This window comes from Pinus tabuliformis, chromosome Q (genome assembly GCF_031772625.1).
Source record: "Pinus tabuliformis cultivar Carrire ecotype Pingquan chromosome Q, CPIR1, whole genome shotgun sequence".
Classification (NCBI taxonomy): domain Eukaryota; kingdom Viridiplantae; phylum Streptophyta; class Pinopsida; order Pinales; family Pinaceae; genus Pinus; species Pinus tabuliformis.
In genome coordinates, this window is record NC_142296.1 from 1,235,877,834 (window position 1) to 1,235,898,087 (window position 20,254).

Here is a 20,254-nt window from a genome sequence, read left to right on the forward strand (position 1 = left end):
CCTCCACCTTCACCATACCGTGATCTCACCTAAACCGGTCCCAAGATCACAAAACCAAACTAAGTTTGGATGCCTTAGAATTCTTTCACCATCCCTTGAGGATTTTTCCTGTCTCCACCCACCTGTTTAGGGTTTCCCGAAGAAAACCATCTCCACCCCCAACCCTTGAGATTTTCCTTAGACCACCTCACTTGGATCCAAAACCTTCCGACAATCCAAAGCTCAACCAAGAATGAATCCCATCACACCATGGCTATCCGGAAATGGCAAGGCAAGGCTAAAACCACTGTCAAAACTCGGCAAAATCCATGCCACTGACAACAAAGAAACCTAAATACACACATGCATATGTCGTGCATGCCAAAACCAACTAGGAAACCATATATGCAATCTTTTACTTGCAAGTATTCCTGCTGAAGCTACCCGATCCAACCTTTCCTTGCTTCCTTTGCCTTCCTTGTCCTTCCTTTGCTTTCCCCTCTTGCTTGCTTTCCTTCTCCTCTTGGTGCTCTTCTCCTCTCTGAGACTAACTCCAAAACTGAACTGACAAAAAGCTACCAATTGATGCTCTGATGTCTTTTTATTATTGATGCCTCTAATTTCTTCATTTTCCTTCAATTTCCTCCTCACATGCAACATGTGACCTTTCACCTCCCTTTTCTCCTAATTTCCTTTATTTTCATAAATAAAATGCCAATAATACATTTTTGCCTTTTCAAAGCCTTTGCCATTGTCTTTGCCAATTTCTCCTTAGCCATAAACACACGAAGTGATGCCCACTAGGATATTTTTCCCAACATTCAACTTGGAATAAGTGTCCCTTGACCTTGGTCTTATTTTTCCTTTATTAACTTTTATTACATGAACTTTTAACCCGGGGCTGTTACAGACCCCTCCCCCTTAGGGGAACACCATCCTCGGTGTTCTATGACACCTACAACTAGCAAAACCGCTGAAAAGCATAACATACTGCCCATGGAGCTTTATAACTTAGCTCGTTGCAATATTTACAATGAACAACCTGCTCAAAAGCAAAACCATCATGAAAAACATGACAACATGACAATCATACCGCTTATTGGAGCTTTATAACACAACTCATTGCAGTATTTACAATAACAACCATACATGAATATGTACATATACCAAAACTGCTTTGCCTCAACTGAAAAACAATGAAGGATACATAGCCCGCATTTGATCAATCATCTCCCATGTAGCTTCATCGGGCCCAAAGTGCTTCCACTGCACTTTAACTTGCTCGATTGCTCTATTCCGGAGCATGAGCTGTTTCCGCTGCAATATGCACTGAGGTTCCGACTGTAATTCTCCTTTTGGTTCCACTTGCAATACAGACTAATCAATAAGATGATCAACATCCTTTACATATATTTTAAGCAATGAAACATGGAAAACATCATGGACTTTCACTGTCAGAGGCAGTGCAAGTCTGTAGGCCATTGGTCCAATCCTCTCAAGGATCTCAAAAGGCCCGCAATACCGTGGTGCCAACTTGGCACATGATCCAATCCTCAAGAAGCTCTTCTTGGGCTTGATGCGCAAATACACATGCTCCCCAACCTAAAACTCCTTAAATTCCCTGTGTTGGTCTGCATAACTCTTCTGCCTGTCTTGTGATGCCTTTAGATTCTTCTTTATAACCTGCATTTCTTGTTCCATGTTTGCCAACATGTCTGGTCCAATAAGTACCCTGTTCACTGGATCACTCCAGCTGATGGGAGTATTACAACTCCGCCCATACAATGCCTCAAACGGACTCATCCTTAGTGACTCCTAGTAACCATTGTTGTAAGCAAACTCAACCAATGGAAGGTACTCCTCCCATCTCCTCTGCTGATGCATCACATACATCTTCAACATATTCTCCAGAATCCTCTTGACCCTCTCTGTTTGTCCATCTGTCTACAGAAGGCCAACTCTATCCCCAAACCTGCAAACAACTCCTTCCAAAACTTGGAAGTGAATTTAGCATGCATCTGTAACCCTGTTCTCCTTACCCTTGATGTATCTGATGTCAAAGTCAAACTCACTGATCGTGGCAAACCACGTAGCTTGCTTGACATTCAGATTTGGTTGGTCAAATAGATATCTCAACCCAATGTGACCGCTCATTAATACAAACTCTTGCCAAGAGGATAATGTCTCCACATCTTCAATGCATGGATAATAGCTGCCAACTCAAGATCATGAGTCACATAGTTTTGCTCGTGCTCATTCAGTTTCCTAGACTCATAGCATACCACTTGATCCTCCTGCATTAAGACCCCACCAAGTCCTCTCTTGCAGACATCTGTACACACCACGAACTCTTTATCTGGATCTGCAATCTTAAGAATTGGAGTATTTGTCAACAACTGCTTCAATTGCTCAAAACTTGCTGCACATTCCTCTGTCCATTCAAATTTCTTCCCTTTTCTCTGCAAAGATGTAATAGCATATGCAATGCGTGAGAAGTTCCTGATGAACCTCCTATAGTAACCTACTAATCCCATGAATGATCTGACATCATCCACATTCTTAGGCCTTGCCTACTCCATGATAATCCTTATCTTTTCTGGATCTATTGCTCCGCCTTCCTTGGAAACAACATGTCCCAAGTAATGCACCTCTGTTTGAAAGAAGCTGCACTTGCTAAACTTGGCATACAATTGATGTTCTCTTAGCAATCTCAATACTGCTGCTAAGTTCTCGACATGCTCTTCCTCATTCTTAGAATATATTAAGATGTCATCAATGAATACAATAACAAACTTGTCTAGATAAGGATGCAACACACTATTCATCAAGCACATAAAAGTAGCTGGAGCATTAGTCAAACTGAATTGAACTACAACAAACTTATAATGCACATACCTGGTCCTGAAAACAATCTTGTAGATGTCCTCTTCCTTGATGCGTACTTGATGGCATCCTGATCTCAGATCAATCTTCGAAAACACTTATGCTCCCTCCAATTGATCAAACAAGTCACAATCCTCGATATTGGGTACCTGTTATCGATCGTCACCTTGTTCAACTGCTTGTAATCAATGCACAACCTGAGAGTACCATCCTTCTTCACGAACAATACTAATGCACCCCAAGGTGATACACTTGGTCTAATATATCCCCTATCAAGCATTTCCTTCAGCTACAACTTCAACTCTACTAACTCAGGTGTGCTCATGCTGTAAGGTGCTTTTGATGCTGGTGCTGCCCCTGGTACCAACTCAGTAGAAAAGTCCACTTGTTTGTGAGGCGGCATCTCTGAAATCTCTGTTGGAAACACATCCTGAAACTGCTGCAAGATTGGTTACCTGCTCAATATATCAAGATCCTCAACATCCTTACCTTTATCACTAGAAATATGCACTACAAATAACACATACCCTTTTTCGTGAATGCGCCTAGCCTGCATAGCGGTGACCATCTTTACTGATGTAGGCTTCTTCTTTCCTTGCAAAATTTTCTTTTCCCCATTATCATCTAGACACTCAATAGCCTTGTCGTAACAATCTACTTTGGTCCTATGAAGGTACAATCAATCCATACCAAAAACCTTCTATATGATCCCAGTGTGTTAATTTATGGTATGTTCTATGCTTAGTGTAGTTTACTTCAATTTCTTCTTATTAGCCATTGTTTAGCAATCATATTGACATAAAGTAAAATGCTGACAGAACATTAATAGATCGGCAGAAAACAAGCCAAGACAAGAGACACCAGATGTGGAGGCTAGCTAGGGACAAATGTCAAACCCCAATGTGGGGAAACCCTTTGATCAATTCTTCTATACTCTTCAATAGTTCAGCAGAGAGAGAAATAGTACAAATATACAAATCTATAATTTTATGATAGCAGCAACAAACCTTAACCAACAAAGTCAAAGCTGGTCAAACAAGATAGAATTGACCTCCAGTTAGCTTGGTCAATATCCCAGTCAACTCGTCCTCCAACAACAAGAAGAGGTAGCTCAAAAACAATTTGAAAAACCCAGTCAAATGAAGTCAACAGAAGTCAACCTGCTGCGAGAAATTAGGGCAGTTAACGCTGGTCAAACCTGAGGTTAGAATGCCTCGGTTTGCATGCCAAAATCTGCGGCTGCCTAGGACAGACATCCACACCAAAACCGGACTTCAAGAAAGTCTACATTGGTCAAAGATACCATCTGCAGCCCTGGTCAATGCAGTCAAATAGTTCTGCGTCCTTTTGTGTCCTCCTACTTCGTCCTTCTGCATCCTCTTTCCTCCCACGTGAGAGCTGCTCCTTTGTGTGTAAACCCAATCAACTAAGGAGAGAGAGAATGTGAGAGATGAGATGAGTGAATAATGCCTCAACCTCACTTCTATTTATATGAAACGTTGAGGATGCGTGCCACACATTTCGCTGATGGCCAACCTTAACAATTTGTCAAGTAAATACAAATAAATTCATATCTCCATATATACTTGTCGGAATCGGATGATCGTTAGATCAATCCTACACCTTTCGACGAGAGGAATCCAAGAAAAATATCACCTGCCATAAATAAGATTACCCACATGGAGTTTGGCCCTAGTTGCCAATTTTAACACAGTGGTAGTACATTGAGATGTGCTGCTGTAGGCATACCATTCAGCTCAAATGCACAAGCTCTTACCCAATGATGAACTCTATATCAACTGCCATAAATAAGATGACCCACATGGAGTTTGGCCCTAGTTGCCAATTTTAACACAGTGGCAGTACATTGAGATGTGCTACTGTAAGCATACCATTTAGCTCAAATGCACAAGCTCTTACCCAGTGATGAACTCTCTTCTTAGTACCTGTAGTCAACTGCACCAACCAAGACTCTGCATGCACTTCTTTTCTTAAGCCACACTTATCCACCAGGGCAAGATTAACATAACCATAATTGGATCTAGGATCAATCAAAATAGAAACAACTCGACCGTAGAGCTTACCTTCCATCTCAATAATGGATTCCTGATGATCTGCTTGCTTGTTGTCCACAGCTGCATAAATCCGAGGAATGCTATGACCAACATCCCCAACTGTTTGTGCCTCCCGAGCACTATAGATCTGAGGCCTACCAGCCTAGTACAATGGACAATTCTTCTTGCGATGATCTTTGCCACATATCCAACACTATAATGGTCCCCTACTATCACCTCGGTTCTGCTGCTCTCCATGTCCCTTCTTGTTAATTTTAGTTAACAATGTTATGTTCTATGCTTAGCATGTACTTCAATGTTACTTATAGCTCAATAACAATTTCTAGTTTACAATAGTAGTCACAATAATCACATTGACGATAAAAGCAGATAGAATATGAAACAAAATGTAGAAGACAAGCCAAGACAAGAGGACAACAGATTTGGTGGATGCTAGGGAAAAACCCCAATGTGGGGAAAACCCTTTGATTAATTCTTCTTATTATTAAATCAAAAGTTCAGTTGAAAGAGAGAGTACAAAAGTCAAATTGATTTGCCTAATACCAAGTCAAAACAACCTTGTAAATTTCTACAGTCAACTGCAGTCAAACTTCAACCCTAACCAGAAAGTCAACGCTGGTGAAATCAACATCAAATCTTCCTCAAAGTAGCTTGGTCTTCTTTGGTCAAACTCGGCCTGCTCAAGAGGATAAATTCAGCCCAAAACAATTCGGTCAAACTCAGTCAAAGGAGAGAGAAAACTGCTGTAATTTTCTGTGGTCAAACAATAGTCAACCTTGAAGTCAACGCAGGTCAAACAACCCAAAATTTCTGTTGGAATTTCTAAGTCTAACTGTTAGAAACCCTTCATGTACTTTTCTGATTTATTTCTACCTACTTGTTCTGATTAATTAAGAAGTTATTTACCATGTAAATACTGGCTAACCATGACTTAGCTCTTTGAAATAGTTAGATATTGATAAATGAAGTGCAATACGCGAGAAATAAAATTATTTGAAGTTTGATATTTTGATGCAAGAAATAAAAGCTTTAAGAAACATGAAAGAATCCTTGCAAGACACAAATAAGATATAGATGAGACTTTGAAGTTCAAAACATGCGGGTTCTCCTTGAATATTTTTCAAGAATGGGTTGATTCCTCCGAGAATTTCCCCTCATGCTTGAAAAGCTTGACCAAATAATGGTTCTTTTACAAAACTTCACCACAAATCATTAAATCGACATGAAATTAAATAAGTGCAATGGAAAGAATTCCTAGAGATACATCTATTATCCACTAGAAGATTTCTTTTCCTAAAGCAAATGAGTAATTCTTATGCTAATATGAGATAGTTGCATACTAACATAACTTGAAACAAACATGAAAGAAACAATGACATGATGAAATAAGTAGAAGCATAACAATAAGTCAAGAATTTACCACATATGCAAGGAGAAAAACACCATCACGTTTTACCTTAAAGACTATTGTATTATATTGCAAGTAGTGAATACAATTCGGTAGAGTCTCCTCGAGCATAATAGCTTGTATTACATGATACAATATGAGAACCCATAGCCTCATTATATAGAGAGTTGGGAGCAAATCCCAAGGAAGAATGCATGTGAGCACTGAACTTGGAGCAAATCCCAAGAAAGAGCAAGTCGAGTTCCAAGTGGAGATGATAGAGACACCAAGGCATATCGAATTCCTCATGTGGAATCCAAGGGAAATCGAACTCTCTATATGACATAGTAAACATATCCCCGATTGAACCAAAGCAATGAGATAACTCGAGTCAAACCAAATCAAGCTCGAACCAAGTGTTGCCACTTTAGATGATGATCCCCAAGATGCTCAGCACAAATCCCTAGGAACTGTGTGATTTCCTCTAAGTGAAACTCTTAATCCTCCATGGTGAAGTGCTAAGTGTAGAAGCACTCGAGCTAACAGTGAGAGAAGGTCCCACAAAATCCTCAGTCCAAATATTCCATAGAATATTCCTTTAGTGCATGAGTTCCTCTAATAAATTTGATTTTCCACATGTGCAACTGTTGCTTTATCTTTGGGAAATTCGATTTTTCCAAATAATGGTGTATTTATGATGCAGTGTGCTCAATCATCTTCCACATGTCCGTTGATTCAACTCTTTGACTTGGATAATTTCTAAGTCATTTCCACTTGACAGAAAATGCCACAATTTCCACTAAACTTAGTAAATGTGGGTTTTGAGGGTGCAAAACACATTATTAACCTCTCAAAGTGTGTCATTGTAGAAAGTTGAGGGTGAAAGGTGTAATTTTTTTACTCGTACCACATACAACTTCTTTAGACTAAACTTATTACAATTTAAATACAATTTTATTTGCATATTTTGATCTACGGGAAATCTAAAAAATTAAAAAATGACTGCCTAGACCTAACCAAATTCCATGAATTTTTTTGTGTGATTTATTATGGTAATATAGATCGACTCTAGACGCTAATATGTGTTAGGAGCTCAACCTTCAAACCGTCACCTCGACTTTGGGTTAAAAAGTGAGTGAAAAAACCTAGAAAATTATCCGCCTTTAAAAAAAAAGGGATAATTAACCCGATAAAAAAAAGCACTCCAAGGTGTACTCTTTTTCTGATCAAGTCCAACATCTTAGCCCTGTTACAGACTCAAAACTCATCATTACTAGTATCACTTATTGCAATTCCCCGTAGGGTGTGGAATTTGGGTACGAGAAAGATGATGAGAAATAGAAGTAGAGTTAAAAAACTCTGTTGACCGATGATATCTGATGGTACAAGTGTCCTTTGGATCATCATTGGGCATGGAGTCTTCATATAATCATCAGGTGCCATTCCTCTGCTATAGTGGCCCACAGTATCACAGTCGCAGGATTCGGTGTTGGCAGAGCTAGTTGCAGTGAGTACACGTGAGACAATGTAGAGCTAGCTGCAGTGTCACAATGTCAACAAGATGGAGTTGGATGACAGTGGCAAAACTAGTTGTGGTTAGTACATGTGAGGCAGTTGCAAAGCTAGCTGCAGTGACATGGGCAATGTGAATTGCCTAGTTGTAGGATGCAGGTGCAGTTCCAACTAGAAGATTCCCAACATAGAACTACGTAGTCTAGTTTCCAGTGCAGTAGGACAATGCAAGTTGCCAAGGGGGAGCAGAGTGATTTTTTGTAGGGAGATCAAGACTTAGAGGGAGTCTAGCTTTAGAGGGAGCAACCCTATAGAAGCTATCACTTTAGGCTCTGGGGAGATGAGAGTCATTATTGCAGTAGTTGCAACAACAATGCAAAAATAGCAACAAAACAGTAGCAACAACATGAGTAGATTAGAGTTTGCACAGTAGCATGATAGACAATATTCTCTTCACAGTCACTTCCAGTGACAGGGAGATTGGTCAGCTTGGAGAAGATTAGTCAGACATCAGCAGCGTAGAATTTTCTAGATGCAGGAGAGTAGTATTGGTGGAGAAAACACCTTCCTCGCTAAGAGGGAGTGTTAACCAGAGCTAAAAGATGATGGAGTGATGATCTATGTTGGTAGATTGATAACAACATTGATTGGCTGAAGCTAGAAAAACAGACAGGAGTTACAGGCGTATAACCTGCAGTCATAGTGATGGATTACTTGATTCCTATCCGATTCTTCCTGTTTGTCACTGCACAAGATTTGTTGGATGCCATTTCTGAAACATTTTAGCATAGAAATTCACATCTTTCCAAGAATCTTCATGATTACCCATTCATTGGAGAATTTTGCTTTAGAAACTGGCTTTTTCTACAGTTGGGCTTTCATTTCTCTCCAATCTTTATGATTTAATGTCTAGTCCATATATTTTTCTTTAGCTTTTGTACACTAGAGACATTTCTCGGTTGACCTGCCACAGACAAAGCTGTCCATCGTGATAAATCTACTTAGCCCCACTTACATGCTTACTTCAAGGTCAAGTATTTGAATTCGTGTCTTTTGTGGTACTAGTGGTTTTTACTTCCACTACTAGGTCATCATTCTCAAACTTTCTCCAAAGCCACTAGATTTGTAAATGTTATTCCAAGGGATGAGATGAACAAAGCGTTATCTATGTAGCTCCTTGCTAAGGCCCAATGCAATTTGTTGATATTAAGTCAGAAATGAATACCACTAGTGCATTTTAGAGCTTCCATGTCTTTTGGTTGCCTTAAAAAGCTGAGTTATCCGTGCAACAGATGAGACACAGTGACAATTTTTACAAACCAAGATGTTGCCTGGTTGTTTGAATTGAATCTCTCTCATTATCTGGATGCTGATCAAAACTAAAAACGGATGGCCAATGTATTGATGTGAGACCTGGATTAATTCACAAGCATTTATTTGACCATTTACTTGCCATGACAATTGCAAACAACTTTAATGCCAATATTTTGTTTTCAGAACAAATATGACACCTTTTACCTTCCCAGCGATCTTCAAGTTGGCTTCAATTTCAAATTTTGTGCTAGTTGGTACTGTCATAATCTGTGTGTATTCTACGGAAATTAAATGCATCATTTAGATGCCAAAATGCTAATGTGCTGAGAATTTGATAACTTCATCTATATTTTTTCCAAAGGTTTGTTTTGCTTCGAGGGAGCAGTGGGTTTTACACCTATGCGATATATGAGCGTCCAACGGGGTGGCCAGATTTCAATCTCAATCAAACTCGTGTTACATTCAAATTGAGGAAAGACAGGTCTGTGGGATCTCCCATGGTTTGCAAAGCTCTTCTTTTTTCCCTTCTGTGATATAAAAGTGAGTAGTTTGTTTGGTTCCTTAATGATAAGAATATGAATAACAAGTTTGGTTGCTCTCTTTTCCTACTGCAACAATTTGTTTTTTTTACTTTTTGGATGCTCTGTTTTCCTACTATAACAATTTTGTTGTTTAACTTTTATATAGATTTCACTACATGGCACTTGCTGATAACAAGCAAAGATTGATGCCATCCCCGGATGATCGGATGCCAAACAGATGCAACATACTTGCATATCCTGAAGCAGTTTTTCTCTCAAATCCCGGGAACCCCAGCCTTCAAGGCGAGGTGACATGCAATCTTCTTAAAGAAGCTGATATGGTTATTTCTGTTTTTAATCATATGCATTCATGCACTCCTTCATTTGTAAATAAGCAAATAACAAAGAGTAATACATAAAAGTTTAGATCATGAAACTGCAATGTATTAAAATAGATATGCATAATAGGCATTAAATGCCAACAGTGAATGCCATAACAAAGGTTTTCAATCCCAGAAATGATACTGCGATCGCAGATCTGTTCATCTGTCTTCAGAAATCTTAATGGGACATATTTCATGAACAATCCAATGTATTCTCTCCTACAAAAAGGCCTAGCACCATCGACTTGGTCGATCCATGGAAGAATATCAGCTTGTCAGGAAAGCTCACAGTAATAGTTGCATTTTCTTTCTGAGATGCTTCACTTTCAGTTCTGACTGACAGCAGTGATCCTAAAAGAATGCCTGTGCTTTCTGAGATGGCGGGAACCCCAGCCTTCAAGGCGAGGTGACATGCAATCTTCTTAAAGAAGCTGATATGGTTATTTCTGTTTTTAATCATATGCATTCATGCACTCCTTCATTTGTAAATAAACAAATAACAAAGAGTAATACATAAAAGTTTAGACCATGAAACTGCAATGTATTAAAATAGATATGCATAATAGGCATTAAATGCCAACAGTGAATGCCATAACAAAGGTTTTCAATCCCAGAAATGATACTGCGATCGCAGATCTGTTCATCTGTCTTCAGAAATCTTAATGGGACATATTTCATGAACAATCCAATGTATTCCCTCCTACAAAAAAGCCTAGCACCATCGACTTGGTCGATCCATGGAAGAATATCAGCTTGTCAGGAAAGCTCACAGTAATAGTTGCATTTTCTTTCTGAGATGCTCTACTTTCACTGCTGACTGACTACAATGTTCCTTTAAGAATCCATCTTTCATCACAGAATATGTTATACTCCTTTAACAATGGAGACAGGTCTAGCCCAACATGCCTACTACACTTAATTATGACGTCCAATTTTCTGAATAGTTTGACAGAAATGTACAGCTATCACTTGTTATGTAACCTCCTCCCTTTCCCCCAAGGCCCTATGGTTTACCTCACACAATCCAATAGGTTCAGCATGCACATGTTAGGATGTCAGCATATGTAAGAGACGTTCATATACCTTGAAAGACAAAAGGATCTACATGTAGGTCTGTTATTCTAGCATAATAAGATTTAGTAGGCATGATATTTCCACTATTGGTTTGTTGACATTGTTGCCAGTATAATGTCTCTAATCTATCAATCATATCTGGTTCCTGTTCCCAATCAATTTAGTGGTCCTGGCAAGGTCCCCTGAGGCACTAAGGTGGGACCAGAGAGGACAAGTGCCCACTGTCACCTTGGCACAAGTCCCCGCTATTTAATCCCAACTCTTACTAAAAAGTTACGGAAAGCTTCCCCAACACACACAAGTGACTTCACCTAATTTAATAGTCCAATGACTAGTATTGACTTGTAAATTGCAGATAGGAGTTAATTATTTAATAATTTACTAATCTGGAAGTGAAATTCACTGCAGAAGTAATGTAGAATAGCAAACAAAAATCATTCAAAACTTTAATTATCAACTAAAGAATGAGTGATAAATACTTACCTTTCCCTTGGATAAGTGCCTGTAAGTAGGCAAATTCCTTGTTATTTTGTACTTTCAGACTTGCAAAATTGTCAAAAAATGCAGAAAACCATGAAACTAATATTCTCAAAAAATGTAGAAAACCATGAACTTAATATTGTCAAAAAATGCAAAGAACCATCAAGCTAATATACCTAATGAAGTCACCGACAATTGTGAAATCACACACAATCTATTGATTTGTGGGTAGGAAGTTTGGGTAGCAAGTTAATCACAAATAATATATCCCAAACTTCAATTTTGTAAGTGTAATTGGAGTTTTTGGCAATTTGGAAACTACTTGCAGCAAACAGGGGTCAAATCCTTCCCCCATTGGGTGAAAACCCATAAAATTTTCCAGCAAGCAAATTGACGTTATAATAGTTGAAATATGTATATTTCAGCTCCAGAAAAAAATGTATTATATGCTATTAAATTAACTCTGGAATAAAACAAAGGGTTATTGGGTAAGCCTCTTTGTACGAGGATTTTGTTAGATCTGTTGTAGATTTTTTCTATAGTAAAGTGCATATTTGCAAAATACTTCACAATACCCTCGTGAAATATAAATATAAATGTGTAAAATTGAACGGCAAAATATCTTTGTATATAAAATAGATCTAGTGCTAAAATGTTGAATCTTGGTAGCTGCGATCGGTATTCCTTACTATACAAGTTGGCCCTAAAAGAAAAAATGGAAAGGAAGAAATTTAATATTTAAAATTTTCCTTCAAATGTAAAATTGGCCCAGCCATAAAGACACACCTATACGGGCACCCTAAACGGCTTTCGACCTCTCACATTTGGCAAGCAACTCAGATCATCTATTCTTCTGTTTTCTGTCCACACGTGCGAAGGAAAGAAAGAGTTAAGACCAACAAAGTTGACTGAGGCATTTGACCGAAATTCTGGGTAGTTGACTGAATTTGTTTCTGGGCAGTTTGATTGCAGTTGACTAGGGTTTCTGAGGGAGTTGCAAGAGGCTGAAATTCGGTCCAATTAACCAGAGTTGTCCGAATTTCAGAGGAGTTGCAGGAGGCCGAAAAAGTGGTCTGCTTGACCAGGTTTGACCTATTAAATTTTGTGGTTAGTCTGACATATTTTGAGTGGGCAAAATCAGATTGTAATTTTGAGAAATGTAATAATATTAATTTCTCCCAAAAAAAGGTTGCTGGGTTTTTCCCTAGTTAAGGTTTTCCTAGGGAAAAAAATGTGTCTCTAGTGTCTGGCTGTCTCTTCATGATCCTATTGTCATTTTGTTTTGCTGTTGAAATTTTCTATGTATAATTGCTTAATGATGAATGTGACAGGAGATGGATTGGTTAAAGAATCATTGGAAAGTAATTATCAGATTAGGAAGTCATGAAAAATCAACATAAAACTCCAAAGATCTACTAGCTAGTAAGATAAAATTTCAAGCACAAGCTAGGAAAAAGAAAAGAAAATATTTTTTGTATTTTCTATTTTTATAGAACAAAAAATATAAAAAAAGACACTGAAGGTTTTTTACTAGATGGTTGTTGTAGTGAGGTTTACCTTGTCCTTATTTACCTTCCAATATGCTGGATTGCGATCACAACCCACTCAAAGTCAGCTATGTAGATTGGAATGGAGAATGGGGTTGGAGTCTAGCGACTATCATACCCAATATAGTCTAGAATAGTTGTTTAAGCCTTTGGATTCTACTAGAAAGGTCTCCCTTGTGGAGATGTCTCCAATCCCCAGCTCAACTATGGCACATAATGCAATCTAACCCTCATTGAAGGAACCCCCTACAGGGGTGTGTCCAACACTTGGGTTCAATTAACACTTGATACCAACATGGGTGAGATGAGGTCTATCACCTTGTTCCCGCTCTCCATGTGACTCGTTGCCCCTCGATGGATCAACCTAGTGGCCTTGTAGGAATCCAAAAGTACTTGTGTCTATTCTTTCAAGCACAATTATACCATAAAATCTAAGAAGAGAAAGCATAGAAAAATCAATCCACACAAAGGTTTGCACTTGGAAAATAATTTTATTAATATGGCATGAGTGATATCACAATTCAACAACCACATCTAATGGGAGGAGGATTTAGCCTTACATAAATTTTCTTGTAACAACTAGATAACAGTTAGATAATGGCTAGTTTGTCTCTTTCCTAAAATAATATTATTTGACTTGTAATTTGGAGTAAGTCATTTTATAAAAAATAATTTTCTGTGTTAACAAAAAATTAACGCACAAGAGGCTCGACTTGGTTTGGAGAGGCAACGCTGGGGCCTTTGATTCCCACATGTGAGCTTGATTTAACCTTGATTGAGTTAAATGAGAGGAATAGTAGCCCAACGACTAGCTTAGGTGGCTCCAATAGCTAGTTTGACCTTTCTTTGACTCCCATGTGTGAGCTAAGAGCACGTTTGACCAGTTCCAAAAACTGCCTTGTGGAGAAAAAGCCCTACAAGATTAGTCTAATGTTTTGCTTGAGGTAGGTGGACCATAGTTGCAGGAAGCGCCCCCCCCGGGATCCTAGGCCGGAATCGCGTCCCGTACGGAAGCGTTCCGGAACCTCCAGCCGAAGCGCGATTCCAGTTTTCATGAAGCGCGATTCCGAATTTTTAAAACGATTCCTGGTTTTTGGGTTGCGTTGCCCCCGATCCGCGCTTCGGAGGGCGCTTCGGGCCTCCGGAAGCACCACGCTTCGGGCCCGGAAGCGCACGCTTCACGAGCGCTTCGGAGCGCTTCCGGAAATTTCCGCGCGGGCTCGGTTTTAAACTTAAATTTTTTTTAAAAGTTAACTTAACTTGCAATGAGGGGGTGGGTTAGGGTGAGTTTAGGGTGAGTTTAGGTGAGGAGTGAAAAGCATAAAGCTCCCATTCATTCCTCATTTTCTCACTTTGAGTTTATGAGAGTTGGAGAAGAGAAGAGAGGAGAGGAGAAGAGAAGAGAGGAAAGGAGAGGAGAAGAGAGGAGAGCTTGGAGGAGTGAAGAAGGAGGAGCTAGGAGAAGGAGGAGGAGCTTGGAGCAAGAGCTTGGAGGACTTCATCTACAAGAGCTAAAGAGGTAAGTTCAAACCCCAAACTCCCTTGTTTTTTTGAAAAAAAAATTGTATTTTTCTCCTCCCTCTCCTACTCTTTCCCATTGTTTCTACTTGCTCCTTTATTTACAGGTTGTCCACCACCTATATCCATATTCCAAGATGGTGTTCTTTTGGCTTCTATGTATCATTCCACTCTTGGTTTTAATGATGGCAAGGGTGAGGCAGAGGAATAGAGGGGAAGAGGAAGGGGATGAACTTGGTCCTAATAGTAGTGACCCAATGTATGATGAGGAGGAAGGGTTTGAAGAGGAAGGGGATGAACTTGAAGGGGACACTGAAGCACAAGATGGGAAAGGTACATCAACACCCTTGTGGAACTATGTGACCAAACTTGATGGGGGAAAGGGTGGTGGATCTTACAAATTTGTGTGCCCTCATGGTTGTCATGGAGGAAAACCATATACGGGTTCATATACCCGTCTGAGGAGGCATCTTTGTGGGGTGCTGGACAGTGATGAAAAAAAGGGTTCTGTGGGGGTACAAATTTGCCCAAACATTTCAACTGAAGAAAGAAGAAAATACATCCAAATAGAGATGGCTGCACAACAAAAAAACAAGAAACAAAAAACTCATTCTGAATCAAGTGCAACCTCTAAATTTGGTAGTTGCCCATCTCCTCATGGTACTTCTGCAATCTCTGGAGGTAGAAGAACAATAGGGGATTTCCTTAATGTTGCTGGGAGGGATGATGTGGATGGAAAGATAGTCCGTTTTCTTTGTGCTTGCGGTGTACCATTCAATGTGCTTCGCTCTCCCTATTGGCATGACATGGTAAAGGCCATCAATGAAGCCCCAAAAGGATACAAGGCCCCCAACTATGAGAAAGCTAGAACAGTGTTATTAGAAAGAGAAAAAGCTAAGGTTCAAAGAGCTTTGACATGTTTTACACATGAGTGGGTGGATTCTGGGGTATCCATTGTATCAGATGGGTGGACAAATATTAGAAACCAACATTTGATAAATGTTCTTGGTGTTTCTTCTAGTGGTGCAGTATTTATTGCATGTCATGACTCCTCCTCCATCAGTGCAACTGCACAAAACATTGCAGATCTCCTATTGAAATCAATCAAAGATGTTGGTCCGAATAATGTGGTTCAAGTGATCACAGATAATGCAGCAAATTGTAAGGCAGCAGGAAAAATTATTGAGCGTACTCATCCACACATCTTTTGGTTTGGGTGCCTGGTTCACACATTGAACCTTTTGATGCATGATATTGTGAAACACAAAGATTGTGGGTGGATTGCTGAGGTTTACAGGAAAGGGAAGCAGCTCATTAAATTCATCACAGGGCATACAAGGGTAAACTACTTCTATGGCACTTACTCCAAGTTGCAATTGCTTAAAATTGCAAAGACAAGATTTGCTAGTTATTACCTCACCTTTAGGCGGCTAGTGAGGGTGAGACAAGCTTTAACTAATCTGGTGTGTGCTGAAACATGGGATGAAATTAACACTGACACAGATGGTGCTAATGTAGTCAAGGACACTGTTCTTGACAGTTACTTTTGGTCACAGGTTAAATATGTTTTGCAATTCACCAAACCAATTTATTACATGATCAAGTTTGCAGATTCAGATCGACCAGTAATTGGGGAGGTGTATGAGCAAATGGATAGCATGTTGGGGCAGATTAAAGACATTGTTGAGCCTAGAGATACCACCTTGTACAATTATATTCGTGTAGAGGTGCAAACCGATGGGAAATGCTAAATATTCCATTGCATGCATTAGCATATGTTTTGACACCTAAATACTATCATCCATCATGGCTTTCAACACCAGCACCTGGGGGGGGAAGCATGAAAAAACCACACCAAGATAGAGAGGTTCACGAAAAATATATGGCTGCATTGAGTAGATTAATCCCTGATGATGAGGAGGCTGCATTGGTACGGAGACAGGTGAGCAACTATACGCTCAACACTGGTCCATTTGGGAGCATGCATGCAATTCAAGATCGAGAGCATTTTTCTGCTCTTGAGTGGTGGAACATGCATGGAGGGGGTACTCCACTTCTACAGAGTTTGGCATTGCGGGTGCTATCACAGGTGGTAAACACTTCTTCTGCAGAGAGGTGTTGGAGCTCTTATTCTTTCATCCACAGTGTTAAAAGGAACAGGTTGAATTTAGACCGGGTAGAGAGCTTGGTTTATGTTCATTACAACTTGCGATTGTTGTCCCATTACTGTGAAGATGCAAAGTCTAATAAAGACTTGTTGATTTGGGACAAGAATCCAGAGGAGCCCAATTTGGAGGATGGAGTGTTGCGACTAGAGCAATTAGAGGATGCTCTTATCCAGGTATGTCCATTGTGGTATGAATTTTCCAATTTTCCCTTATAAAGCATTTCTCTAATTCATGTTTTTAATTTTTTTGTTAACTAGTGTTTTTTTTTTTTTGCATGAATTTTTTGAGCGATTCTAGGATGATGATGACCGTGTTGATATGCCACCACCCCCACCCCCATCTGGTCCCTTGGTTCCTAGGTTCCATGGTTCAACACCAACAGCAGGGGGTTCTTCTTCATCAGTTCCAGTGCCACGACTTACACAGGGACCATCTTCTTCATTGCCACCACGTGGAGGCCCGCCATCACGTTCTATTCGTGGTGGAAGGAGGAGAGATTAGTAGATATATTCACAATCTACTTCTTTTTGTCATAGATTACTCATTAGACTTGTAGACTTGTGAATTTGAATTTTGAACCTTTTTGGCTTGGCGGTGACCAAGTGACATATTTTGTAAACATTATTATTTGAATTTTGGACATGACAAATGTTGACAGTTGCTCACTTGCTAGATAAATCATAATATGCTCTATGTTTTATGTTTTATAATATGCTTAAATGTTTTATGTTTTATAATATGCTTAAAAATTTGATGTATGTTTGTAATAGCTAGAATATAGATGATTGTTGTACATACTAGTAACTACAATGGAATCATGGATGCCATATCTATCTTGATTTATGCAAAAATATGCATGTTTTCATGTCTTCTACAATTAATTTGGTATTTGGGATGTTTGTTTTGAGTATAAATGCAAAAAAATAAAAAAAAATATATATATATATAGCAGACGCTTCCGCGGACGCTTCGCTTCCTAGATTTTTAGAAAATGACGCTTCCGCTTCGCTCCCGCTTCGTGCAACATTGAGGTGGACCACTTCATGAGGATTCCAATGAGCTATCTTTTGCCCAATTTGGATCTAGGACATTACCTCTATGCCCACTTTTGATTCTAGAACATCAAATCTTTTAATTGACTCAACAAACTTCTCTTCATGATGTGTGATGCCCTAAGGCCTTTGAATCTTCCCAGCAGTCCAATCTCAATCATTGCTTGGCAGATTCAGCAGAATGAATTTCTACACTGCAACTTTTTGAGCAATGACAACCACTGCATAATAGTTATACCCAAAATAAGTTTTAGGCCAAGATTATGTAGGACGTGATATCCTTGATATAGGAAATGATGGTTGCACAACTTGTCAAAAGATCAATTCATGATATGCAGATCTAATTTCTGAAATTCAACGTAATTCCAAAACTATACAACTTACAAAACACCAATCAAAACTTTGTTTTTCCAAAGAAAACTATAGTAGAAAGATAGATCAGGGAAAGAGACACATCATATTTGAGTTTTGGATCAATCCATTAACAAGTTGTAGATCTGAGAAATATCACTGCTGTAATTAAAAACTAGTAAGTTTGAAGTCTGTAATAGCAATCACATAACTTTTCATCGACCATAAAAAATGATTACAGTGATACAATATAAGAGGGAGGTGCCCTAGGAAGGTTGGAGCTCCACTTGCTTGAGTTCTCTCAAGTCAATTCACACTCAAAATCACCATGTGCTCCTCTGAAGCATCCAAGTGATAGAGGAGGCAATGCATATGGATTCTTAAGCAAAATAGAAAGAACAACAATGGCACACCTCTATATCCTTCATTGTTTTAACTAGGAAAACTAGCAAAACTGGGGCCACACCTTTATATCCTTCATTGTATTCACTTCACCATTCACAATAGAATATTTAGATATTTCATGGCATCCATAAATTTAATACACTAACCCACATTAGATTACAACCCTATTCCCTTAACCAGGATGATATATTAATGGGCTGAAAATCATTGTCTGAAAAAACTAACACTCATGGATGAGTGCACAGTCCACACGCTACCACTGACACCTCGTGCATGAATGCGCAAGCTACATGCAACAATATAACATCTCCATTTTTCTCCCACTTGTTTTCTTTTCGAAACAATTGGGCCTAGTGTTTATAAGATCACATATTTATGGAAGTAATGGCCATTAATTGTCTACACCCATAAAGCCTCTTAATACTAATACTTTTTTCAGTGAGTATGCAACATTTTTCAAGGTATCAACCTTCTTCAACAACACTTTATTGTGTTCAACCATGTTTCCAACAAAATAATATTGCACTTTAATATTGTTAAATTTCCATGAAACTCTGCAACTACTTAGATGAATATCTGGAAACTGAAACTAGTTTACTTTCAACAAGATACAAAGTTTCTTAACAATTCTTATGCAGTGGAATAAAAACACAGAGATAAAAACACATGCACAATTTTACACACTTATTTTCTAAGGAAACACAACAGGGAAACTTGCTTACTTGATGTGGATATTTTATTGATTGTTCTTGGAGCAATTGAATCTATTACAAAGCAATATGTCTCTCTTGAGAAAGTGTTCTGCTTCTGACACAAATCTCAACTGATACAATTGACCTTGGCCTTCCTTGATCACTACTTGATCTCTATTCCTACACTTAATTGATCATTTTCTGCTTCCTTGACTTGCTCTGCAAACCCTGTTGTCTTGCTTCGATTCTGCTCCTCCTTTCTTGTGCACTTAGGCCTTCTTAATCCTTACGCGCATTTCTGGCCCTATTTTCTAGCGCACTTCAGCTCCTATTTTTTAGGAGCCCAACTTCACACAACTTGCGCACAACCAATTCTCCTAGATCCTAGCGCTCTTGTGCTCCTATTCTTTAGGACACAATTCCTGCGTTCCACAATCAAGGCTCTCACTCTAACTCATGAGCTCTGCCTTGTCACAATCCTTCGTGCACAAAGCAATTGTGAATTTTCTTTTGCCTTTGTCCTTCCTTTATAGGCCCAATTCGAACATGCAAGGAGGCCCAGTTCCAAATTTAGAACTCAAGTTCTTATTGAGAATTAACTGAGAGTTCTTCTCGTCCTTGCTCTAATCAATGCTTGGAGTTTACTGAGAGTTCTTCTCATCCTTATTCCAATCAACACTTGAGTATTAACCCATTCTCTCTCCAATCAAAACTTGAGTATTATCTTGTTCTCTTGCTCTAACTGAACTGTAACTGCCACCTCGTTCTGTAGTCAAACTGATGAATACTCCTCTTTAACTGAAGCTTCAACGCTATGCATGCTGACTTGATGATTCTTCCAGTAAATTGGAAATAACTCATCCTAACTGCGGTCTAACTCATGAGGACAATTCAAGGTCTTCACTGGCTAAGG

General features: G+C 39.1%; 1 protein-coding gene across 1 annotated transcript in view; it reads left to right on the forward strand.

The window, feature by feature from the left end:
• LOC149224281 (putative rhamnogalacturonate lyase B) overlaps positions 1–20,254 on the forward strand; it is a 480,785-nt gene that overhangs the window by 37,372 nt on the left and 423,159 nt on the right. The window contains exons 4-5 of the mRNA XM_089386062.1: positions 9,512–9,631; positions 9,838–9,979. Of these exons, the coding sequence (XP_089242188.1) occupies positions 9,512–9,631; positions 9,838–9,979 (262 nt within the window). The remainder of the gene's footprint in view (positions 1–9,511; positions 9,632–9,837; positions 9,980–20,254) is intronic.